At 43.2% G+C, this 26,860-nt stretch overlaps 2 protein-coding genes across 4 annotated transcripts in view; both read right to left on the reverse strand.

Moving 5' to 3' along the window:
- Positions 1 to 8,309: 8,309 nt before the first annotated feature.
- LOC311295169 (uncharacterized protein) overlaps positions 8,310 to 26,860 on the reverse strand; it is a 44,459-nt gene continuing 25,908 nt past the window's right edge. Inside the window, exons 5-6 of one of the 2 annotated variants that reach the window (XM_084416404.1) lie at positions 18,394 to 20,277; positions 8,310 to 9,353 (exon numbers count right to left, since the gene is read on the reverse strand). In XM_084416404.1, coding sequence (XP_084272530.1) covers positions 20,198 to 20,277 — 80 coding nt within the window. In that variant the 3' untranslated portion in view covers positions 8,310 to 9,353; positions 18,394 to 20,197. Of the gene's footprint in view, positions 9,354 to 18,393; positions 20,278 to 26,860 lie in introns of those variants that run through there. The other variant, XM_084416405.1, reaches the window with a different exon arrangement.
- On the reverse strand, positions 10,795 to 18,387 carry LOC311295155 (uncharacterized protein). 2 transcript variants are annotated; one of them, XM_084416369.1, is made up of 3 exons: positions 17,568 to 18,387; positions 11,187 to 17,019; positions 10,795 to 10,978 (listed from the first exon to the last, which is right to left on the reverse strand). In XM_084416369.1, the coding sequence occupies exons 2-3, from the start codon at positions 16,803 to 16,805 to the stop codon at positions 10,928 to 10,930; spliced, it is 5,670 nt and encodes a 1,889-aa protein (XP_084272495.1). In that variant the 5' UTR covers positions 16,806 to 17,019; positions 17,568 to 18,387; the 3' UTR covers positions 10,795 to 10,927. The 2 variants fall into 2 exon arrangements, with proteins under 2 accessions (XP_084272495.1, XP_084272494.1); XM_084416368.1 differs by having other exon boundaries at positions 10,795 to 17,019.

The raw sequence follows: 26,860 nt of genomic DNA on the forward strand, positions 1-26,860 counted from the left end.
GGTTCTTTCACACCTGCTTCTGAATCGCACTATAGAGTTCGTTTTCCCCCTTGGTGCGGTTCGTTTGGGCAGGTGTGAATGCAGCAATCGCACTCGGGTGCGCGCACCAAAAGCGGACCAAACAATACGCTTTCAAACGAACTCAGGAGCGGTTCGTTTGTGGTGAGAAAGTGATCCGACCTCGAACAGACCCAACTGCCAAAGAACCGCGCATTTTTGGACTAAACCAGCTGCCCGCACGTTAATTCTGACAATCGAATTGCAGAAATATGTTCAAGGCCAACGAGTGATGTGGATGTTGTCACGTGACTACATTTTGGTTCGTTTCATCAACTGATTCGGACCAGAGCAATCAGTGTGGTGTGAAAAGGAACCAAAACGCCTGAAAAATGCTACAAAGTATAATTTTCTCCCTTGGTCCGGAATGAACGGAACTACAGATGTGAAAGCACCCTAAACGGTTCAAATTGACCCGCAACATAAGGGTTAGGGGTGCTGAGGGGGGACCTCTGGCGTGGAGTCCGGAAGAAAAAAAAATATGGGTGGTAATAAAAATCAAGTTTAAACAAACTCGTGTTGTGTTTTGGCTATGCATACATATTACGTGTGTTTGTGGTTGTATTTTACGCTGTAGGCGTAGACAATTACACTGGGTCACCAACATAGCCCAGCACAGTTTTAACTCCCGCATCCGCATAGTATTAAACTTGTAGCATAAAACAACAGCATTATAGGCTAACAAATAAATAAAATATATTTGGAAATTTCCCTTTAAAACGAACGCTCAGTTTTGTGATCACACTGTTATTTCACCGTTTTGTTGTTGTTTTCAAAGACAAACTCACTTTTATATTAAACAAATAAATATTTCTTTACTAACAAAATCTTGTGCTTTTTCCTCCGCTATCGTCCTGTCAATCATCTCCCTGTCTCACTCTCGCGGCTACAGTTACAGTACAATTGTATTTACCATCATCGCGGTACCCACCACCATCAGCAGTTTTGCATTACAGTATTTGCAATAACCACCCCTTGTCCAAAACTGAGCGTATTGTCTAAAAGAAGAGTTATGACTGCTGCATATTATGCTACACTTGACTGAACATTGTGCTTCACCCGCTGCGCTGTCTAGCGCAGCAACACACAGATTAACTCCGCACAGCTAATAAAACCGTCTGGGTGCAGATTAATATTTAATATTTCTGATATATAAATATTTCTCTGAAACGCGTTAAGTTGCACATAAGTAAGCCCAGGACCTGCCCTGAACAGTTTAATATGCGGTACGCAGAGCCATAGGACTATTATTTTGTTGAATAAACCTGGGGAACTACCGATGATGTCACATGATCAGATTTTCTTGACCAATCGGCTGACAGGGGCGCCTCATGACCGTCCACATGTGCAAAACGAATTTTGAAGTAATTTATTCGTTTTTTGCCCGTGAACTAAAAAACGAAAAATCAAGCCGAAATCTCGTTTTTTCGTTTTTTGGAAAAAACGAAAAAACGAATAAAGGCGCCGTTTCTCGTTTCTGCTTATTTCATTTCAAATAGGAAATTAAATGGACGGAAGATACCCTGATTCACCAGTGACAGAAACACTGAATCTCTTCACTCTAGTGATGCTGAAGCAGTATGGAGCTATTCTTGTGCCAATAAAAATGAACGTAGCTTTTCAAGAAACTAATGAAAATATAAATTGAAACTAAATAAATTATCTCTAAAGCTGAAAAAGAATAAATCGCAGGCAATTTTTTTGAATTCGTTTTTAATACACTGCATGTTTTGCTAACTATTTCTCATATTTCAATCGCTGATCTGAACTTACAAATGCGCTTCCAGAGTTTTCATTTACGCTTCTGAAGTTTTCGTTTACACTCCCAGAGTTCCCTATCAAGGCTACGGAACTCGACATTACGGATGTCGTATATGGGAACTCCTCTCATCCTTCACTTCCGCTGAAATCTTATAGGCTAACGCCAGCAGAGCTGGCCAATTGACGCAAATATGCAAATACTGAACACCGTTGCAGTTATAATGCAAGTGCAGCGTCAATTCCCTTCAGAATCTCTCTCTTCACGCTTAAATCGTGTGCTAGAAAGCTGATACTACAAACTTGGATTATTCGCCGTCGTTGAAGTTGCGTCGGAGATACTCGCACTGTCTCCTGCATCCGATGGCAACTACTTGCAACGTATGCTCGGGCCCCATCGCCCCCCCCGACACGCACCTGTTCTGCATCGCGTGCTTGGGGCTGGCCCACGCTGAGTCAGCCCTCGGGGACGGAGGGTCCTGCGACCACTGCGCGGATTTATCCCTTCGAGCCCTCAGAGCCAGGAGGGACGAGGCTCGCGCAGCAGCGGGAATTGGGCCTACCGCCGCCTCTGAGCCGCTGGTAGCCCCCCCCAACCGCAGAGTCGAGGTTCGCTCCCCGGTGAGCTTCCCCGACCCCACCTTTCATCCCCCTCGCGACGTCGCTGACTTCGTTTCTTTCGGGGTGAGTGAGGAGGACGACTCCATGTCGCTGTCAGCCTCCGAGAACGACTGGGGTGCGGAGCAGGCCGCACCGCTGGCGGCCGCGGAGCAGGACACCCCTGCGGACCTGCAGGACGAGCTCTTCCGTGTCCTCTCTAAGGCCGTCGAGGAGCTGGACCTCGACTGGAAAGCTCCTGATGAACCATCTAAGAGCAAATTGGATACGTGGTTCCTACAATCGAGCCGCCGTCAGGCCGCTTCGAAAAGGGGAACACCGTTTTTTCCCGACGTGCATGAGCACGTGGTGAAGTCGTGGGCGGCCCCGCAATCGGCGCGCACCCTCACTTCCACCCAGGCTATGTTTGCCCCCGTGGACGAGGCGGGGGACCACGGCTACCTCGGCATCCCTCCCGTCGAGGAGACCGTCGCCGCTCATCTCTGCCCGTCGGCTCCCGCCCTGGGCTCGGACCGCAGCCTGCCGTCCCGAGCCTGCAGATTTACGGCCCACCAGGCCAACAAGGCCTTCGGTGCCGCGGGGGAGGCGGTATCCGCGCTGCACGCTATGGCCCTTCTCCAAGTGCTACAGGCAAAGCAGCTGAAGTCTCTGGATGGCGGCGCCTCTATTGACGCTGACGCCATCCGGGATCTCCGTTCGGCCACGGACCTCGCGCTCCTGGCCACGAAGCGCTCGGCCCAGGCGATCGGCCGTTCTATGGGTTTCCTCGTGGTCCTCCACAGGCATCTGTGGCTCACCCTGTCGGACGTGCAGGAAGCCGACAGGAAGACGCTCTTGAACGCGCCCATTTCCCCTGCAGGCCTGTTCGGAGACGCCATGGAGAAAGTAACCGAGCGTTACTCCGAGACGCAGAAAAAGGCCAAAGCTATGAGCCACGTCATTCCGCGAAGGGCGCCGCCGCCGCCGCCGCAGCCGCAGCCGCAGCCGCGCTCTCGTTCGTCCTCAGCCTCAGGCCGCCAACCCCAGGCTGCGGCCAGAAGACAGACAGCGCCCCGCCCGGGACAGGATGCCCGTAAAGGCCGCAGCGGTCCGTGGCAAGGGGCGGGTAACAGGAGGACGCAGAGGAGCCCGCGCAGAAAGCCCACCGCGTCCCCTGCCAGGCCCAAGCAGTCGTCCTGACCGCTCGGGCAAGAGGAGGAAAAAGCGCCAGGCCGGCCCCGCGTGCAAGCGGCGCGCTCTAGTGCACTTCGTCCCTCAGAGTTCTGTGAGCGACGCGTGCAGTTGTTCTGTGTGTGTAAATGTTGTGAATGTTGTTCAAATAAAGCAAATTACTACTTCACAAACAGAGCTTTTTTCTCCTCTTGCACCACACACTGTGTTACCCGCCCTGCCCTCGAGCAGCGCAGAGTCACGGTCAATAACTACCCCCAACACTCACATAGCGGCCATGACCGCAGCGGCGATGACCGCAGGTTTAGATCAGCCCTCGCTCAGTCGTTTCCAGGCAGCGTGGGAAGCTATTCCGGGCATTTCGCCGTGGGTGTTGAATATAATTCGGCGCGGGTACACACTTCAGTTCAAACGCAGACCACCCCGCTTTCGCGGCGTAATTCAGTCATTAACTTTGCCCCAAAACGCTCGCGTGCTGAGGCAGGAAGTGTGCAGCTTGCTCGAGAAAAAGGCTATAGAACCAGTTCCCCCGAGCGAACGGGACAGCGGGTTCTACAGCCGCTACTTCGTTGTGCCGAAGAAGGGAGGGGGTCTCCGCCCCATTCTGGATCTGAGACCTGTCAACAGAGCGCTTCACAAACGCGCCTTCAGGATGACAACACTGAAGCAAATCCTGGCGCAAATTCGCCCCGGGGATTGGTTCGCTTCAGTGGATTTAAAGGACGCTTACTTTCACATTCAGATAGTGAAACGTCACAGACGATTCCTGAGGTTTGCGTTCGAGGATTCGGCGTACCAATATACGGTGCTTCCGTTTGGACTGGCCCTAGCCCCCCGAACGTTTTCAAAATGTGTAGACGCGGCACTTTCACCCCTCAGATCGAGCGGAATGCGCGTCTTGAACTATCTGGACGACTGGCTAGTTCTCGCTCAGTCGAGAGAAACGCTGGTCAGCCACGTGAATGCCCTCCTTCGACACTTGGAGATGCTCGGGTTGAGGGTGAACGTCCAGAAAAGTGTGCTCACACCGAGCCAGACGATAACATTCCTGGGAGTGTGCTTGGATTCGGTGAGAATGAGAGCGCGCCTCTCCCCCGAGCGAGCGGAGGCTCTGAGTTCTTCTCTCGGTCTCTTCAGACCTGGCAGGCTCGTCCCACTGAAAGAGTTTCAGAGACTACTGGGACGGATGGCAGCGGCTTCTTCGGTGTGTCATCTGGGGCTGCTGCATATGAGACCGCTTCAACACTGGCTGAAAGCGCGCGTTCCCCCGAGTGCGTGGTATTCTGGCCACAGGCGCGTTATGGTCACCAGCGGATGCGCCCGCGCCCTGGCCCCGTGGAGGAACCCAGATCTCTTCAGTTCAGGTGTCCCTATGGGCTTAGTGACCCAGCGAGTGGAGGTCCTGACGGACGCTTCATCCACCGGATGGGGAGCGGTCTGCTTGGGCAAGCCCGCCTCGGGTCGGTGGTCAGAGAAGCAGATGGAGTGGCACATAAATCGCTTGGAACTGGAAGCGGTCTCTCTAGCTCTAAAAACCTTCCGGTCTCAGCTGGAGCAGCGGCATGTGTTGATTCGGACAGACAACACCTCCGTGGTTTCGTACATAAATCGCCAAGGCGGTGTACATTCCAAAGCCCTATTCAGGCAGGCGGAATCCCTTCTGCTATGGGCGGACCGGTTTTTCCTCTCGGTGAGAGCGGCGCACATCCCCGGTGTTCTAAATCGCGGGGCGGATATGCTCTCGAGAAGCGGGATTCCCCAGGGGGAGTGGAGGCTTCACCCCGGGACGGTTCAGCTGATATGGAATCGTTTCGGCAGGGCGGAGGTCGACCTCTTTGCAACGAGCGAGAACGCGCACTGTCAGATGTTCTTCTCGCTGTCCCGTTCCCCCCGGGAGGTGGACGCGCTGACTGCGCGATGGCCGAGAGTCTGTCTCTATGCCTTTCCTCCGGTGAAAATTTTGCCCATGGTGTTGTGCAAAATCAGGGAGGAGAAGGCGGCGGTGACTCTGGTAGCCCCGAACTGGCCGAATCAGCCCTGGTTCGCGGATTTGGTAGAGTTGCTAGCAGGGCAGCCATGGGAGATCCCGCTCAGGAAGGACCTTCTGTCTCAGGCGAGCGGAACGATCTGGCATCCCAGCCCCGCGCTGTGGAGCCTCCATGTGTGGCCGCTACAGGGTCGCTGAGCGGGCGGGACGCGCTGCACTCGCGGGTTTTGAATACCATCGCGGAGGCGCGAGCTCCGTCCACCAGGCGCCTGTATGCTCTGAAGTGGGGTGTGTTCTCTAAATGGTGTCAGGATGTCGGTATAGACCCAGCGGACTGTTCTGTGTCGGATATTCTACGCTTCCTTCAGTATAGGATGGATGAAGGGAGCCTGCCATCCACTCTGAAGGTTTATGTGGCCGCTATTGCCGCGTTTCACCCCCCTGTTGACGGACAGTCTATCGGTAGACATGCGTCGGTGACACGGTTCCTCAAGGGAGCTAGGAGATTGTGCCCTGCACGGCCGCCTTATGTGCCACCGTGGGATTTAGCTTTGGTCTTGGAGGCTTTGTCACGACCGCCTTTTGAGCCCCTAGCCTCGATTGCCATTAAGGAGCTATCGATTAAAACGGCTCTGCTTCTCGCTCTCGCCTCGGCGAAGCGGGTTGGGGATTTACAGGCTTTCTCTGTAAGTGAAGATTGTATTCGCTTTGGACCGGGAAACTGTAATGTTACTCTCAGACCGAGACCGGGTTACGTTCCTAAGTCGCTCAATACCCCGTTCAGAGCGCAGATCGTTTCTCTGCCTGCCCTGTCCGCTGAGCCATCAACCTCTCAGGGTTCGGATGCTCAGAGTGCTATTTGCCCAGTCAGAGCGCTCCGAGAATACATTTCTCGCTCGGCAGCGTTTCGACAATCGGACCAGCTGTTTGTGTGCTTTGGTGGATGCAACAAGGGACGGGGGGTCTCAAAACAGAGGCTTGCTCACTGGATCGTGGACGCTATTGTTTTGGCTTATGATTGCCTGGGACAGGAATGTCCCCTGAACATCAAGGCCCATTCGACTAGGGCGATTGCCTCCTCGTGGGCCTGGACTAAGGGTATGTCTATTCAGGATTTATGTCTTGCGGCTGGCTGGTCTTCTCAGAACACGTTTGCCAGATTTTATAAGTTGGATTTACCCTCTGTAGCGTCTCGAGTGCTTTCGGTGAGTTGATCGCTTACACAGCATTAAGAGAGCAGCTCTGCGCTTTGCTCATGAGTTGTTCTGTGTGCTATTTGTGTGTTATACTATTGTCACCGCTATGCGTTGGCTTCTCTGTTGTTGTTGTTGCCCTGTTGGTCTACAGTGCAACCTTCCCCCAGTTATACTGCTCGGGATATGCAAATTCCGGTAGTGTTGGTGTGTTCCTGTGATTGGTCCCTTTGGACCTATCAGAGGTTAGAGGTTCGCTATTTGTCAATCTCGGCCTATCAGGCACTTCCATTCTGGGGGCGAGGTTTGTATTGGGTCTGTTCAGTAGTTTGCTGCCACGGCGGGATTCTATACAGTTCCCATATACGACATCCGTAATGTCGAGTTCCGTAGCCTTGATAGGGAACGTCTCCGGTTACTTTCGTAACCTCGGTTCCCTGAAAGGCAAGGAACGAGACATTACGCTCGCCGCCGTGTTCGCTATAAATTTAGCGTTGTTCGATTCTGAAGGGAATTGACGCTGCACTTGCATTATAACTGCAACGGTGTTCAGTATTTGCATATTTGCGTCAATTGGCCAGCTCTGCTGGCGTTAGCCTATAAGATTTCAGCGGAAGTGAAGGATGAGAGGAGTTCCCATATACGACATCCATAATGTCTCGTTCCTTGCCTTTCAGGGAACCGAGGTTACGAAAGTAACCGGAGACGTTTTCGTTCGCCGTTCTGACACATTTCTCTCGTGGGGGCGGGGCTAGTAGCAGTGTGTTCTCATTGGTTACTGAGCTTTTGATTGATAGCTTCATGACCTGGAAGTGAAGACGTCAGTGGTGTGTTTATGTGTGGATGTGAGCGTCTGTAATCGCAGCTTTCTATTTCATTTTAGTGATAAGTTATGTTTGTTTTTTAATTTTATCTGTATTTACCTGCTGCTACTACTTAGTTGGCAGAAGCTTTTTAGGAGCACAAGAGATCTATTCAGTCTATTCAGGTGTAATTGCACATTAAAGTACTGTCTGTATATAATACTTAAAATATTGTGGTGTCCAATGTTTTCGGAGAACATTTGTTTCTTCCTGGTGATTATTTTGCATGTTAGGCTCTGATTAGGTTCAGCTGTTACAATTTAAAGAGAATATTAGCAAACGTGTGTGATATATTCAGCCGTCAAGAAAGTCAAACTTCAACCAGGTAATCAAGGTTGGCAGCCATGGCCATCACACTACTCATTGTTAGCATGATATACGTTTACACCATCAAAATTAATGATCACTTAAATAAGAGGAATTTAAACAAAATGAAAATTACAGTCGTGGCCTGCTGTCAGATACAGACCTCAAAGGGCATTTCATTACATATGTCACACAAAGAATGTTCTTACTGCCATTTTTTTTTTTTAAATTGATAATTATATTTAGTTATTTCATTTAATTAACATTTTCATTTAATTTAAATATATTTGAACAATCATCAACCGTTTCAATCGTGACTTATACAACCAGTTAAATTAATGTAATTGAAAATATGAATTCAAATAAATGTACATTCTTTATTGTCACTAAAGCATATACACAAGTGTCAAAGAGGTCTTGGATGCAATTATGTTGTGACAGGAAAGACCAGAATCCACAAAACATTAACTGCATAATATACATGTAATGCACAGTATTCTCATGATATACATTACTATACAAAATGCACAATTACAAATACAGAATACATTTTAAAAATTCATATACATTTTAAATGTTGCAATGATTCTTTGAGCAGTTCCTGTTGCAGTACAATAGCAAAGCAGTGACTGGACACAAGCAGTACAAGGATAGTCTTTCCAAAACATGAGCATTCTCTCATCATTTACTCTCCTTCATGCCATCCCAGATGTATATGACTTTCTTCTTCATATAAACATAGACAAAGAGTTTTAAGGAAATAATCCATCTCTGTGAGTCCATAATACGAGTGGATTGTAACCCATGTACGTAAGATTTTTAATAGTTAAAACAGTTTAGATTATTATTATTTTATCTAGCCTATTGTTTGACTTCAGAAGGCATTGATTCATCCACTGAGGTCGCATGGATTACCGTCACGCTCACTGTGTGTGGTTTTTAAAGCGTCTTTAGGACTCGCAGAGATGGATTACAACAAATGTCCTTACAATCTTAATTCGTGTTTATCTGTAGAAAGAAAGTAAAATGCATCTGGGACAGCATGAGGGTGAGTAAAATAAGAGAGAATTGTATTTTTGGGTGAACTATCCCCTCAACATTCATATGCTATTGGTATGCTAATCCAAGATCATCATAGATTAATAAGAATAAAGTGAAACCTCTTGTGTACTTGCAAACTATGTTTGTTTTAATCTAGACTAGAGGAAATTGAAATATTTGCTAGTTTATATTAAAATAAATCAGGTGTCTGAAGATCAAGATCCCAGTCATTCAAAGGTGATGTGTCTGAACAAAGTAAGATTAGATTATTGTCTGAAAGGGACAGTGGATCTCTGGTACTATCACTCCATCCTCTGTGTCAGCATCAGAATTTTGTTTATGGAAAAGTTGCTCCACTCCCTGGAAAATGAGAGAAGAAATGTATTATAATCTAACAATACAAACTGCTTTGAACTCCCCTAGTAACAAGTTGCAGACTTAAAATATTTATTATATATATATTTAACCCTCTGGGGTCCTTCGGGTCCAAATGGAAAAAAAAAATATATATATATATATAAAATGTCTATTATATTCAATGGGAAAAAATGGGTCATAATTATTGAATAAATATTAATTAAAATCATAAAATTATCTCAAAACACCAAAAAAGAAAAGAAAAAATATTATAAAAAACAAGTAAAAAAAAAAATATATGATTTTTTATATATATATATTAATCCCGCCCTCCGGGTCCATTTGGACCCGAAGGTCCTGAGTGTGACTGTTAAACGAAGGACCCCAGAGGGTTAAGGGATTTTACAGTACTAAATATTTACCTCGGAGTCAAACAGCATTTATCATCTGTAATACTGTTGTGTAACCAGTAGATGGCTGTATAGCCCTATATATAAACATATATCCATGGCTGTGCATTCCCTAGTTGCTGGATGTTTTCAGTCATAATTACTTGCATGTATTAAGTGGACATATATTTATTATTAAAGACTATTAAAGATTTAACATTTGTCAAAGAAATGTTCATTTGAAGTGCACTTTTTGCATTATTATTAGTCAAATGTGGACACAGAAAAAGCAATTTGTTACTCATACTAGATACATATAATAGCTTTATCAGTAATGAAAAAATGCTTCTGATTAGTAGCACTTATACAACAAGTTGCCAGCTCAGGGTGCTGACCCACCAAAGACTGTCCGATTAGAGACCAAACGAAGATGCACTTTTCTGGGAATAACCCATTTATTGTCACCACTCAACAGACTGGCTTGTATGGTTGTGTTTGTGTGGTTTTCTAAAAAATAAATAGTAAAATAAACATGAATATACATAATAACAATGATAAATTACAACAATTAAACATGAGCAATAATGTAGTATGATATTTTAACATCAATAATTAAACATGCACATTATTATAAAAAACAAACTGAAAGCAAATGTAAGATAGGCTGTAACTCCTATATTATATTCAACACAGATGTAATCTGACACCTTGTTATGCAGTGGAGATTGTATAGCGCTGCTCTGACTGGATTATGAGTGCGCATGCGCGCAGCGAATTTTCCACAACAGTTCTCCCATTAAATATAGAAAATATACAGCAAACTCTGCTTCAAACAATAACATAACATGTAATAATAAAGGAAGTATAACTCTAGTCCGGATAATAATAAAGTTATGTATACAAACATACGAGCTAGAGTGGCATGAATACACGAGGGGAAACACGCACGCACACACACACATCTATGATATAACGTTACATCACGGGCACAATAACTTGTTTCCCAGAGCGAATGCAGCACTCATCCAGTATATAATCAAGGATTACAAACTTACTTTTGCATTCACGCACAACACTTCGTCCGAAATGCGGTATGTAAACAGTTTATACCGATGTAACTTCAGCGTCAATCTCCGAGTCCCGCTGTATTGTCATACTGTCTCTGTGAGGGCGGGGGAGGTCACATGCTCAAGGTTTCTGGACGCTGATTGGCTCAGGTAGGGTGCCATGTGTGTGTGCCTCAAATACAGAGGGAGAAATTTTAAAGAGAGGTTAGATTTGACGGCAAACTATAGCCTTTTTTACAGCCGCCCCCATATTTCCGTAAGGAAATATGTACACATTCAAAAGGCTTTTTAATCTACTGTCGGTTACAATTACTTTAATCAGGAATAGCAGGTAATTGTATAAGTCGTGCAACTGGTCTAGTGTATGTTTTTTCTCCCACCTGAACCTTGGCTGTCCTCACTCTGGTGTCAGCTCCAGGGAATACTTCTGATACCTTCCCCACAGGCCAGAGAGCTCTGGGTAGTTGAGGGTCGATAATCAACACCGTAGTGCCAACCTGTATGTCTGGAGTATCCTTTCGCCACTTTTGACGGTTCTGAAGACCCGGGAGGTAGAATTTAAGGTAATGTCTCCAGAATTGGTCCGCGAGGATCTGGCTGTGACGCCATCGCCGTCGGCTGATCAGCTCAGACTGGGGATATACTGTCAAGGGGAGTGAAGCATCTGGCCGCCCCATTAGGAGACAATTTGGGGTAATGGGGTCAGGATCAGAAACATCAGATGATGTATATCCCAGTGGTTTGGAGTTCAGGATTCCTTCAATTTCCACCAACACAGTTTGAAGGACCTCAAAAGTCACTGATTGAGTTCCTAGAGTCACCATCAGTGCGTTTTTCAAGGAGCGAATTTCTCGCTCCCAACAACCTCCAAAGTGGGGTGAGCTAGGAGGGTTGAAATGGAATTCAATTTGTTGTTTAGCCAGATGTCTCTGCAGATCTGGAGCAAGAGCTGTAAAAGCTTCCTTTAGCTCCCTTTCACCGCCTCTGAAGTTTGTGCCTTGATCTGACAAGAGCTCATGGGGTTTTCCTCGTCTAGCCGTGAATCGTCTGAGAGCCATAAGGAAGGAGTCGGCTTCCAGACTATGCAGGATGTCAATGTATACTGCTCTGGTGGTGAGGCATTTGAAAATTATTCCCCATTTTTTTTCACTGCGTCGACCCACTTTAACGGTATAGGGGCCAAAGCAGTCCACACCAGTGGAGTAAAAGGTGGGCTGGAACAGACGTAGTCTTACTGGGGGGAGGTCCGCCATTTTAGGTACCTCTGGTTTTTTCCTCCATTTCTGGCACTGCACACACTCTCGCTGCAGATGCTTGATGGCCTCTCTACCCCGTAGAACCCAATATTTACGGCGGAGTTCAGCGAACACCCTCTCAGGACCTGGATGACAAAGTTTGGAGTCATAACTTTGGATGATAAGTTTCGTGATGGGGTGCTTTGGATCTAGTACTATAGGGTGCATGTTGTCAGGTTCAAGATAGGGACTATGCCGTAAACGTCCGCCAACTCTGATTAATTTGGTTTCTCCATCAAGTTCTGGGGCCAGTGCGACTAGTCGACTGTTCCGTGAAAGTGGTTTACCTGTCCTTAGTTGTTCTAGGTCTGATGAAAAGCATTCTTGCTGTGCTTGCTGCAAAACACGGATCTCTGCACTTCTGTAGTCATCGGCTGTGGCCTCACCATTTTTGGCCTCTTGAAGAGCCGTGGACTCGATTAGTTCCTCGAAAGACTTAAACTGACTGAATTCAGAGGAGGTGAAGCAGACTAGAGTACTGGACCCAGTCTTGCGAAGTTCATCATCATCCATATCAATTGGACTGGGGCAAACAGGCCACAGGTTGGCCGGATCTTTTAAGAAAGGCGGTCCTTGGCACCAGCGTTTGTCCGGGCCAATCTCGCGCAGACTCATTCCCCGAGTGATGTCATCGGCCGGATTGTTGGCGGAGGGTACATATCGCCAGCTGTGTTGTTCTGTAAGATCCTGAATTTCTGCCACCCGAGTCCCAACAAATACTTTAAATCGGCAGGAGTCCGATTGTAACCATGTGAGGACCGTAGTGGAATCGGTCCACAAGATCGTTTGGCGTATGGGCAGGTTTAACTCATTGTTGAGTACTTTGGAAAGTTGAGCTCCTGTCAGTGCAGCGCACAGTTCTAGTCGGGGAACAGATTGTTGTTTCTTTGGTGCTACACGTGATCTTGCTGTTAAGAAAGCTACCTCTGTTTGCCCATGTTGATCCTCTGTTCGAAGATATGCCACAGAGCCATAGGCACGTTCGGAGGCATCACAGAAAACATGTATATCTCTTAGGCTCGTTTTTGTGTCTTTGGTGGGGCTACTGTAACACCGAGGAAGAACGATATTCTGTAGGGCTGGTAGCTCCTCCTCCCATTCGGTCCAGGTTTGTAGCAGATCTGTGGGCAAGTGTGGATCATCCCAATCCCGTTTTTTGTCCCACAATCGTTGAACGAGGATCTTGGCGCGAGTGGTGTAGGGGATGAGGTAACCCAATGGGTCGTACTGGCTGGCTAGGATTCTATATATGTTACGCATGGTAGTCTCACTACTGTCTTTGGCACGGTATTTGTAGGAGATTGTGTCAGACTGATGGTTCCAGAGGAGCCCCAATGTCGACTCATGGGTGTCTGTTTGGCCTTGTGAAATCCAGAGTTCTGCACTGTCTGAAATTGCATTGTGAGGCAGGTGACTTATGGTTAAAGGGACATTGCTGGACCACTGCCTCAGCTCGAAGCCTCCATCTGCCAGCAGGTTCCTTATTTTGTCAACGAAACACTTTGCTTCTTCTGCTGAAGTGAAACTTTGTAGGCAGTTGTCTACATAAAAGGATTTCAGCACCGAATTGCTGACATCATCTCCAGGCAGGCTATGATCAAGGACGTGTTTCTGGAGTGCAAATACGGCACAGCAGGGGCTGCAGGTAGTGCCGAATGGGAGGACTTGCCATTCGTACACACTGGGTTGTTCCTGTATATTCAGATCTCTCCAGAGGAAACGCAAGAGTGGTTTGTCTTCTGGAAGTAGTCGAATTTGGTGGAACATCCCCTTGATGTCGCTGCTGACTGCTACTGAATGTTCCCTAAATCTGAGCAGCACAGCAAGTAGAGATGGTCCTAACACTGGTCCTGGCAACAGAAGCTCATTCAAGTTTTGTCCGTGATATTGGAACGAGCAGTTGAAAACTATCCTGTTTTTCCCATTGTGATGCACCATGTGATGCGGGATGTACCAGGAGCTGGAAGGATCTGGCTCAGCATTCTGTGGCAATTTGCTAACATAACCTGCTTGTTCCAGTTTTGAAATCTCAGCAGTATAAGCGGCTGCTTGCTCTGGATTCTTTGCCAATCTCTTTTCAGTGGCCCTCAGCTGTGATAAGACTGCCTCTTTGGGTGCCCTGAGTTTTGGCATGTTCTTGACACGCAAGAGAGGGGTTGCGTAACGCTTGATACCATCCACCTCAACCCTGATTGTCTTCTTTTCCAAGAGGTTCACCGCTTCCTGGTCCAGTCTGGATCTGATGCAAATCTTTTCGTTGCGCCAGGGCAGTATGTCCATCTGCCATAATTTCTCCACTTGCTTGTAGAGATCTGATTCTGGGAACGAAACCGAAGTGAAGAGACAGTACTGTTCAGTCATCTCCTGCCGAAAGTGTTGGACTGGGCCCTGTAATGTCCAGCCAAGACGTGTCTTTATAGCCGCTGGTCCCCCTGGAGGGCCTAGTCTTACTGGTTCTACGGGAGTGATCAAATGGGGATAATCAGAACCAATGAGCAGCACTGGACAGACTGCGTCAAAATCATACAGTGGAAGCCCTTTAAGGTGTTGATATCTCTTTCTCAGATTATTCACGGGATGTGAGTGTTCTGCTAAACTTAGCTGTTGAGCAGTAAAGGCACCTTTGATGTGATACCGTTTGGTGGGCTGAGCCATTGGGGAGATTGTAAATGAGACGGCTGCACCTTTGAGAACTTGAAACTCCTGCCTGACTGTTCGAAGGGGTAGGTCTTCAGGCTGACCTTTGAGACCCAACTGCTGAGCTGCATTGTGGAGGAGGATAGTTCTCTCAGATCCATCATCCTGGATTGCGTATGCATCCATTCTCCGTTTTCCATTTCTAAGAATCACTTTTGTGATTTTAAGAAGAACTTTCCGGCTGGTGGGCGGTTTATGAATCAGGAGAATCTCATTCATAGTGTTGAGCAGACAGGTGTTGGTATCAGCAGTTTCATCGTGAACAGGTTTTGGATTCTCTGGCTTCCAAGCACTGATGTCATGCAGAGCCATAAGGTGTCGACTGTTGCACTGTTTGCATCGCATTTTTAGGTTACATTCTGCTGACTTATGAGTTCTACCACAGCGCCAACATCTGTTGTTGTCTTTGACCCAGCTTCGTTTCTGGTCTTTAGTAAGCAGCTTGAAGTTAGTGCAGTTGTTGAGGGAGTGCTTACTGTTGTCACAGTAGGTGCAGTAGGGTCTCAGAGAAGTCTTAAGTGGTGAAGCAGATGGCATAGACTCAGAATTCTCCTTCTCAGTGTTCAGTAAGATTGTAGTGCTTTTAGCGGCTGACTTAGAGTCTCTAAAAGTCTCTCTTGTTCGTGGTAAGGGCCCTCTACGTTGATTACTTGCAAACCTTGTAGTGTCCTCTTGAACTTGGATTTCAAACTCCAGCCATTCTGCAAAATCCAGAAGTGTAGGGATGGGCACATGATGTGGATGTGCAAACCTCCGAAACCCTGATCTGAGGTCATGTGGAAGCTTCCCAAGCAGCCGAGACACATGCGACCCACATTGTAATTCGAAAGTTCCCTTCTTGCCTAATTGTTCCAGCATGCCAACCAGGGAACGGACCTTGAGAGCGAAAAGTCTAAAGGCCTTCTGGTCTCCACTAGCTATATTTGTGCCATCCATTAACTCTGCAATCCGTTGTAGAGCTAGTTGATGTGGCTGACCATACTGCTGATCTAAAGCAGCCATCGTCCTTGTGTAAGGGTGTTGCGAATGGCAGTACGAGTCAGCAATTAGCAGAGCCTCCTCTAATTTCAGATGATCCATCAGTATCTGGAATTTGAACCTTTCTGTCGCATTAGCTGGGAGGATATTTTCCAGAGCAATTTTCAGTCGTGAGAACTCTCTTGGGTTAGGATGTATAAAATCAGGAATTGTGGGGGTTGGGCCTCTATACATCAGTTCTCGTTCAGGGGGAGGTGATGGAGTAAGTGACCGGCATGGCATTTGTGGATGTCTTGTAGTGTCTTGAGAGACCCAATATGGAGAATTTGAGTGTTCTTGTCTGTGGGAGTAATGTGCCTCTAATCTCTGAACCCCTTGTGGCCTATAGTGGTAAGAAGAGCTCTGTTCTCTATTGTAAGCAGATGCTGGAGTTGGGTGGTGTGGAGGACTTTGAAACTTGTCCTCGGTCTGATGCTCCTTTTGCGGTTTTATGCGCGGAGCTGGTACAGGTCTGAAGCTAGTTTCCTCAGAACGTGCCTGTGGGCGGACACGTGGTGCAGGCACAGGAGAACTGGAGCCATACTGCCTCGTAGGGGTATCAGGCGAAAGTGGCTGACTTCCAGGAAGTTGATGCTCCATCTGAATTTGTAGCTGCTTCATTTGCTGCTTGAGCTGAGAAAGCTCCTTTGCATATTGGTCATTTTTGCTCTGAACTGTGTCCCTTTCCTGCTGTATCCTTTGTAGGACTTTGCGGAGATCCTTATTCTCTTCCCTTAGGATGTCTGATGCAGATTTGCGCTCATCATCGGACCACTGTGACAGATTGTCATCTTCATAACCTGGTAGCACTGGAGTGAATCCAGTTGCGCCTTTCTCTGCCAGTCTGCCTGGATGAGTGAGTGGTGACATGGGTTCTGGAACAGGCTTAGAGAGGGTGAAGCCAGTGAGATCGTACTCATCGTAACGTGCGGGAAGGACAGTCCTCCTCCTGACTCGCACAATTGGCTCATCCTCTTCATATAGTGACATCTTCTATCTCTTTGGTAAGTCCAAATCCGGCTCGAAGGACCATGAAAAAATGCTTCTGATTAGTAGCACTTATACAACAAGTTGCCAGCTCAGGGTGCTGACCCACCAAAGACTGTCCGATTAGAGACCAAACGAAGATGCACTTTTCTGGGAATAACCCATTTATTGTCACCACTCAACAGACTGGCTTGTATGGTTGTGTTTGTGTGGTTTTCTAAAAAATAAATAGTAAAATAAACATGAATATACATAATAACAATGATAAATTACAACAATTAAACATGAGCAATAATGTAGTATGATATTTTAACATCAATAATTAAACATGCACATTATTATAAAAAACAAACTGAAAGCAAATGTAAGATAGGCTGTAACTCCTATATTATATTCAACACAGATGTAATCTGACACCTTGTTATGCAGTGGAGATTGTATAGCGCTGCTCTGACTGGATTATGAGTGCGCATGCGCGCAGCGAATTTTCCACAACAGTTCTCCCATTAAATATAGAAAATATACAGCAAACTCTGCTTCAAACAATAACATAACATGTAATAATAAAGGAAGTATAACTCTAGTCCGGATAATAATAAAGTTATGTATACAAACATACGAGCTAGAGTGGCATGAATACACGAGGGGAAACACGCACGCACACACACACATCTATGATATAACGTTACATCACGGGCACAATAACTTGTTTCCCAGAGCGAATGCAGCACTCATCCAGTATATAATCAAGGATTACAAACTTACTTTTGCATTCACGCACAACACTTCGTCCGAAATGCGGTATGTAAACAGTTTATACCGATGTAACTTCAGCGTCAATCTCCGAGTCCCGCTGTATTGTCATACTGTCTCTGTGAGGGCGGGGGAGGTCACATGCTCAAGGTTTCTGGACGCTGATTGGCTCAGGTAGGGTGCCATGTGTGTGTGCCTCAAATACAGAGGGAGAAATTTTAAAGAGAGGTTAGATTTGACGGCAAACTATAGCCTTTTTTACAAGTAATCTTTATCACACAAAAGTAATCAGAATAAATATTGCAATCAGGGCGATACTTCAAAATAATTGAGTGTTTACAATACATATTACGAACAGAGACGTGTTCTGTGGTAAAGTCGTGTCTCTCCTCTTTCAAAAACTTTGCATCGCAAATTAATCAGCAATTGAGAATTTCAGGTTTAAATAGCTTTATTGGCATGGTAGAAAAGGCTTTACATTGCCAAAGTTGAATCAGGCAGTGATTGACAGCGCTCTGGTCCTATGGCATCGGTCATTGACTGATACAGTACAGATAGGCTACTGTACAGTACTCTAGCTCAATGTTGTTTGGGGTGGCTGGGGGGAAATATGATCTAATCGAAGCAAATATGATCTAATCGAAGACTGTAACCGAATGTAGATAAACAAGTCATGTAATGATTGGGCTAACACAGTTAAATCAAGACAACACAGCTCAGCTGTATAAAGTTATGGGCTCTTACTGAGCTCTAAAATGCCTCTCCACCTGAAAAAAGCCAGTACTGTATTATAAATAGTATTAGTATAGTATTAAAAAAAAAAAAAAATCAGACTTACCACGAGTAGGCTAACGTTATCCAGTATCCTCCTGATATAGCGACGATGACTAACGTTAATGATAAATATCATTCGTCTGTACTATTCCTTCTATAAGAGATCATCTCAACAATATAGTGTAGCAGCAAATAAATACAGATATAAACTTAATATCACTAAAATGAAATAGAAAGCTGCGATTACAGACGCTCACATCCACACATAAACACACCACTGACGTCTTCACTTCCAGGTCACGAAGCTATCAATCAAAAGCTCAGTAACCAATGAGAACACACTGCTACTAGCCCCGCCCCCACGAGAGAAATGTGTCAGAACGGCGAACGAAAACTCTGGGAGTGTAAACGAAAACTTCAGAAGCGTAAGTGAAAACTCTGGAAGCGCATTTGTAAGTTCAGATCAGCGATTGAAATATGAGAAATAGTTAGCAAAACATGCAGTGTATTAAAAACGAAGTCAAAAAATTTGCCTGCGATTTATTCTTTTTCAGTTTTAGAGATAATTTATTTAGTTCCAATTTATATTTTCATTAGTTTCTTGAAAAGCTACGTTCTTTTTTATTGGCACAAGAATAGCTCCATAATGCTGTTGTTGATGATGATCTGTAGTTTATATTCTCCAGTGTCTGTGTATCTGGTGTTTGTGATGGTCAGAGATCCAGTCTGATGATCCAGCTTCAGTCTGTTTCTGAATCTCTCTTTACACTGATCATCTGTACAGATCTTACTCTGATCTCCTGTTATTTCAGCGATGAGAGTGTCATTAAAATACCATTTCATCAAATAATTTAGTTTTCTTTGCTATGGCAGGATCTGAAGTTATAGATTCTCCCTCCTTCACTGACTTTCTCTTCACTTCTTCTCGTTCAGCAGCAGAAACACCAGAAACACAAACCAACAGATGATTGGAGAATATTTTGCTGAAAACAATCAAACAAACAAACTACACAACAACATGAAAGAACTGATGCGATTACAGAAGCTCAGAAAAGCCCAGAAACTCTCGATTGGAAAAGAAACAGTTTGGTTTGTGCCATTAACAATGTGTGTTTAAACTGCTTTCACCATGGACAGAAACATTGTAGATCTTTTCACTGTCGCTGCTGCTAAAGATCTTCTCGGTTACGTATGGTAACCCTTGTAAGGCCCGTGAAATTGGTCCAATTGCCGGTTCACCAATAACACACTCACAAAAATACCAGAGGAAGCTGACGCCTACACATGTGTAAGCCATGTGAACCAAGACTTAGAGAGTCTATACAGTGACAAAGAGAAGAAAATGTAACAAAAAAGGTAGATCAAACTAAAGGCCTCAACAGGCTTTTAAAAACACACACACACACACATGACCACGGTTACTAAAGTCTGGGGTTAGTATAAACAAACACTGTTGTAGTCACATTTTATTCTCTATGATTTCTTTCATTAAGTCAATGCTGCAGTTATGCCAAACACACCAAACACAAATGATTCAAACTGAAGTTAAAAAAGAAATCAGCAAATATCAGATCAGAGAGGTAGATTAACAGAAGTCCTTTAGAAAACTAAATTATCAAATGTTATTACTCTTTCTGTAAGAGCATTAATTTTATACATCATAAAAGCCAAATATATAGAAAAATATAAATAAACCCAAAAGCAAAATAAATACACTAAAATAATGTTGTAGTCACATTTTATTCTCTTATGATTTATTTCAGTAAGTCAATGCTGCAGTTATGCAGATAACTTCTCCAATAAATGGAGAAATGTTGAATTTGACACTGGATGGTCAAATTTATTTATTTTTTACTATGGTTAAGTCTTTATGCTGAAGCTGATGAAAGGCTATCATGTAAAGGAGTGTGTGTCTCCTCTGAATTATTTCTTCTGTTTGCAGTGTGACCTAAAAGAAAACACACAAGACAGTAAAATAGAGACCAGTGTTTTTGCATGTACAGTGATGAGTTAAGACTCTCCACCAATAAAATGTGTTGCACAAATAACAATGAAGAATCTACTCAAAGAAATTATAGGATATATGAGGAGTTAATACCATGTAAATATAATATAACCATCTCAAGTCAATGTGTTTAATTGTTTTATCAGATAATTGAAATGAAAGATTATTGGAAATCAACAGATGATTTAAAGTTCTTATGTTTTTCATACTGCAAATTATTACTTTTAATTCTGTGTTTTATGCTAAGAGAAACGTCAAAGACGTCTGGATGTAGACATTAAATCAACAATAAAAACGCAACACAATCATACGCACAATGACATTGTCTGATTAACAGAAATCAGGATGTACTTTTCTAACACACACATCTACAGTCACATGATTAATCTGCTTATTGTATAACCTTGCTTCTTGTATAATCTTGGATTACCCTTTAATAACTGCTGCATTTGGATCCTCAACCTTAGTGTTTCCGAGCAGTACGTGACATCTGTTCTGTTACACTGAAAGATTTGAGTTACTCCCAGAGACAGTAACACTGAATAACTTCAATTAGGTTTTTGCCATTTCTGTTAGGGTTAGGGTTCTGGGCTGCATTTCCCGAAACCTTCTTAACGCTACGTCGTTCTTAAGTTACACCTCAAGCTTTACCTTATCGTTAATACGTGTTTCCGTTCTTAGTTAAGAATACCTTCTGTAAGTCATACGTTCGGAAGGTTGGTCTGGACCACTCTTAGCTTTACCTTATCACTGTTGCAGGTCTATGCGAATATAATGCTGAAGTTAATACACCCAGACAGTGTTCAATTAGGCTAATTCAAGTATGTTCATGCAAAGAATAAAATTGTCATTACACTGATTGTTGTTTGATTTTTTATTATATTATATTATATTATTAATTTAATTAAAGAGCGCTTTTTCAAGAATTTCTGGAGAAACCCAGCTAACAATTTTTGGTTCCCATAACGTTAGTTTTTGGTACCCAGAACATTCTCAGAATGTTAGTTTATGGTTCCCAGAACGTTATTTTTTATGGTAACCACCCAGCAACGTTCTGGGAACGTTATTTTATTGTTACATAAAAATAAAACCAAAAAAGAACGTTCCCCTAACGTAAGTATTTGGTTCCCAAAAAAATAACCAAAAAATAACATTAGGGGAACGTTCTGTGTTAACTGGGAACCAAACTCACAGAAGTCAACGGCGGCTATACATTCTTCTGTATTGGGCAGCCCGATGGTCAGCCAAGGCAGGCTGGAGTTGGATTTGCAGTGAAGACATTATTGCTACTACTCTTAGAAGTGCAACCTCGCGGCCTGTCGCCAAGGTTGATGACCTTGCAGCTGATGCTTAAGGCGAGACACGGCAGGCAAAAACATCGATTTTTCATGCAGTGGTCAGTTTTGAGATTTTGGCCGAGTTTACTCCTTCAATATGTATTATTTCAAGCTGCTATAAAGAAAACGCTGAAAATATACATTACAATGTTTATTTTATTACATTTTGTTTACTTGCGGCAGTAAGTTTCTCCCGAATTTACCAGGAAGTTAGTATTCCATCGCGACATGCCGAGCTCCGTCTGTTCACTGAAGTCTGTCATGTCCGGGATCGTTGTAAAGCTCTGATTCTCATGCACAACGCTATGTAAACCAAATATGGGCATTTCCTTTCTATCATTAACCAATCGTGAATGTCCAAAGGGGGATTTAAAGCTAACGACGAAATCTCATTTAAAACTATTAAATCTTTAACTGCCGTTTTCTCAAAATATTTTTTTTGCGTTTTTTTGTCATTCTCCAGTAGAAACATCTCAGCCTATGTAGCACCTATGTACACCAAACTTCCCAGTTATACACTTAGCAGTATTCTGAAGATCTGTTCAGAGGGATTTGTTAATAAATCATTCCTGGCCTGATTTATGTGACATTTTAATTAAAAATAAATGTCGAAAATCGATATTTTAAGGCTGTGGACAGTATATTTTGATTTCCTAGGTAATGAAAGCATATATCCTGAAATCCCTCTGAACATCTTTTTTCATCTTGTGTGTAATCAAAAAGAAAAAATAATTTTGCTTCTGGCTTTATCATATTTTCAGATATATCTACTGAAAAAATATGCAAAATTGCACATATTTAATGAGATAATACCTAATTTGCATAATTAAACATAAAAATTTCAAAAACTTGTAAAACATTTTTTTTATGAACTTGTGTAAGTAATGAACTGAGGAAGTTTCATGGTGATATCTATTATTTTAAAATTTTACCCTATTCACCTGTAGTGTCTCGCCTTAAGAATGGCTATGCACCCACAATGACTGCCAGTGATGACCAGAAGGAGTCTTTCTATGAACACCTTAACACTGCCTTACGCTCAGTGCCTCATAAACACCGGCTCTTCCTTATGGGAGATAAGCTAACCTGCTTGCTGAGCAGTTTCACTGGTCTGGACATGTTGTACGTATGGCAGATTCACGCCTACCGAAGCAGGTTTTTTATGGACAGCTCCAGAGTGGCATGCGCTCTCAAGGATGGCAACTAAAACGCTACAAGGACGGCCTCAAAGCCAATTTGAAACTGTGCAATATGGACCCAAATGACCTTGAAGAGATGGTTGCAGACAGGACATCATGGCGAGCACAGTGCCACACTGCCATACACTCCTTTGAGCTCAGCCGTATTGTTACTGCAGTTGACAAACGAAGACACAGAAAGCACAATGCCTTAACATCTAGAACAACATCTAGCCAGTTTGTGTGCGACGCCTGTGGCCGGCCATGTGCGTCAAGGATCGGCCTCTACTCACATCGTAGGACGCACCAACAACAACAACTGTGACGAGATCTGTCGTGTCGACAGCTCAGACCATTATTTGGACGCTAATTGTTTCTCATGGGCTCGTATTTTAAACATTTACAGGGGTGAGTCTGTGATTTTAGTGCCGTCCGAATCCATAATGTCAGTGTTTTTTCTCACCCAACCCGCGTAAAAATCCCTGGCCAAATTAGTACCTTCTGTTTTTTGACAAACAGGTCGTGTGGTAATTTAATTGCCATCTGAATCCACATCTCTGAGTTTACAAGAAGAGATTCAAAATCCACTGTTTAAACCCTTTTTGATCACTGCCGAGCACCATTACGTAAGATGTACACTTTTATTACTGAAATGCTGGAAAGTATTTACAAGAACAATATTTCATCACAGCTCCACCTCAGCAAACAAAATGGGAAAGAAGAGAAAGCACGTAAAAATTTGAAATGGTTATCATGGCAGCAATATATGATACAATTTTCAAATATGTAGGCAAGACTATTATAGGCTATTATAGTTTGGATTATTTTTCATAATATCCCATGAGTCCTTATAAATACAATTTCAACTATTACTGAAGTGCTTCTTTTATAAAGAACACCGCTTTCACATAATGCAGTGAAGCAGCCCCTGCACAAGAGAATAATTGATTCTCGAGCCATCGATATGTGTTGGTCAAGTTACTTGGAAAAAGTAATTAGTTACTGATTACTGATTACTTCTCCAAGAAAGTAATCCAGTTACTTTACTGATTACTTATTTTCAAAAGTAATTAGTTACTTTACTAGTTACTTTACTAGTTACTTTACTAGTTACTTTTCAAAAACATGATGCACGAAATGAATACGCTATAAAGCAATATACCTTTCTGCTTAATTATATTCTTTCTGCATATTCCATCATCTAAAATTGAATTAAATGAAACATTCTTTTTTAAAACTTGTTTTATTAGTTTCAGTATTTTAACTTTATGCACATTGCATCAATGACTCACTCATTAAGATGGTCTCCTGCCGCCTCCTACTGGCGGTTTATTTTTAAATTATTTCTATGCATAAATAATATTTCTTATTTGTATATTCAAAAAATATTTTAAATAATCTCATTACATTATTTAATGCAGTTTATTTGATTGGTAACAGCCCTTTAGCATCTTATTATTCTATTGTAATTTATTGATCAAATTTAAGAATTTTAAATCAAAGATGAAGCAAACGATTAGGGAAAAATGCCCTTTATAAAGGTTACAATATCATAAATATGCCGATTTATATATGTTAAAGCTGACTGAACTGATGAGAATACTGATTCGGAATAAATTATATTTACAACACACAAAAAAATCTATTTTTTTTCCTGTTCTAACAAATGTTTTTACTCGGACAAGTGAATGACCGACTGAAGGACAAATGAAAAGGCTTAAATGTTGAGCCCTGGTATATATTTTTTATTATTATTCATTTATTTACCCATAAACCTGGCTTTAGGAAGCCATAAGTTACAGTGGCAAGAATAACTTTGTGAAACCTTTGGGGGTGGTGGACAGGGTTTACATTAAGACAGGAGTTTGCCTTAATCTAGTTGATCATGCATTTATTTTCTTTTATTCCACAGCTGATGTGTGCAGTTTTTTATTGCTTGCATTAAAATAATTTTCTCTTGATTTGTTTTTTAATTGCAGTCTTTTTCTTCTGCCATTCATGCTTATCAGCTCCATGCAATCTTAAGTTTTTCTTGGTTCAGCTGCACACAGTCTGAAAAGGTTTTTTGGCAGTTTGCTAAAATAAAAGACCCATTCTTAGAGCTGTTGACTTTTCTACCTTGGGAAAGAACGTTAAACGAACAACTTAAAAGGCATGACAAATCATGACATAAGACTGACATCACTCACAACGTACCAATGCATTATCCCTCATGAACAAATATAACGTCTGATGTTTGCACGTGCATACAGTTTACCATTACGACATCGTTCATGAATAAACATGACGTCTGAACACGGACAAACGATGCGTGTTGACGCGTCAAAATTCACGCGTTTCGTTTAAAGACTTTTGAACGCGATCGCTTGCCATAGTGTTTACCACTGACTTCGCGGCGCTCATGTCATTGTCACTCACGAGTCACGGCTCACGTCGCGAGACAGTCTCGCAGTATAACGCAGTAACGCAACCTGCTTACGGGGAAGTAACAGTAATCTAATTACTGTTTTTGCAATTGTAATCCCTTACTTTACTCGTTACTTGAAAAAAGTAATCGGATTACAGTAACGCGTTACTTCTAACGTTACTGCCCATCAGTGAAATCAACCATGGCTGGGTTTCCCGAAACCTTCTTAACGCTACGTCGTTCTTAAGTTACACCTTAAGCTGTACCTTATCGTTAATACGTGTTTCCCGAAACGTTCTTAGTTAAGTATACCTTCTGTAAGTCATACTTTCAGAAGGTTGGTCTGGACCACTCTTAGCTTTACCTTATCACTGTTGCAGGTCTATATGAATATAATTCTGAAGTTTTAATACACCTAATTCAAGTGTTTTCATGCAGAGAATAAAATTGTCATTACACTGATTGTTAATAGAATTTTAATTATATTATTATATATAATAAAACAAATTATACATTTATTTTAATTAAAGAGCACTTTTAAATGCCAGTGAAAGCATAGGCTACTGTCAGTTAAGTCCTATTCGGACGCTAATATTGTTTCTCATGGGCTCGTACAGTAAGCCGGTTATTTTAGTGCCGTCCAATCCATAATATCAGTGTTTTTTTCCTCACCCAACCCACGTAAAAATCCCTGGCCCAATTATAACCTACTGTTTTTTGACAAACAGGTCGTGTGGTAATTTAATTGCTGTCTGAATCCACATCTCCGAATTTTTACAAGAAGAGATTCAAAATCCACTGTTTAAACACTTTTTGATCACTGCCGAGCACCATACATGACGTACACTTTTATTACTGAAATGCTGGAAAGTATGTACAAGAACAATATTTCATCACAGCTCCATCTCAGCGAACAAAAACAGGAAAGAGAAGAAAGCTCATCAATAATTGAAATGGTTATTATGGCAGCAATATATGATACAATTTTAAAATATGTAGGCAAGGGCCAAGGCAATTATAGGCTATTATAGTTTGAGTTATTTTTTATAATATCCCATGAGTCCTAATAAATGCAATTTCAAATATTTCTGAAGTGCTTCATTTATAAAGAACACCGCTTTCTCACATAAACAGCCCCTGCACGAGAGAATAATTGATTCTCGAGCCATCGATATCAACCAATTCAGCACCATCGCCACGGACAGCACCGGGTAAAGTTAGAAGGTATATCTTAAACAGCTTCCTAAGGCATAGTTCGGGGAACATGCCTAGAAATGGTATACCTTCAGTTAAGTTATACCTTAAGAGTCTTCGTAGCGCGCTAAGAGACAACGTTATCGGGAAACTCAGTCCATATCAACCAACTAAATCTTAAGTAGCTTCCTACCGTATGGTTCGGGGATCACGCCTAAAAATGGTTTAACTTTAGCAGAGGTGGAAGTAACGAATTACAACTACTCACGTTACTGTAATTAAGTCGTTTTTTTGGGTACTTGTACTTTTTTGAGTATATTTTTAAATCTGTAATTTTACTTGTACTCAAGTACATATTAAGCTAAGTAATCTACTTCGCTACTTGTAAAATCACATTTTGTTACTGAGTA

Source organism: Rutilus rutilus (genome assembly GCF_951802725.1).
Source record: "Rutilus rutilus genome assembly, chromosome: 8".
Lineage (NCBI taxonomy): Eukaryota > Metazoa > Chordata > Actinopteri > Cypriniformes > Leuciscidae > Rutilus > Rutilus rutilus.

Excerpts from the sequence above, each read along its gene's own strand:
- LOC311295155 (XM_084416368.1), bottom strand. The coding sequence starts at position 16,805 with ATGTCACTATATGAAGAGGATGAGCCAATTGTGCGAGTCAGGAGGAGG.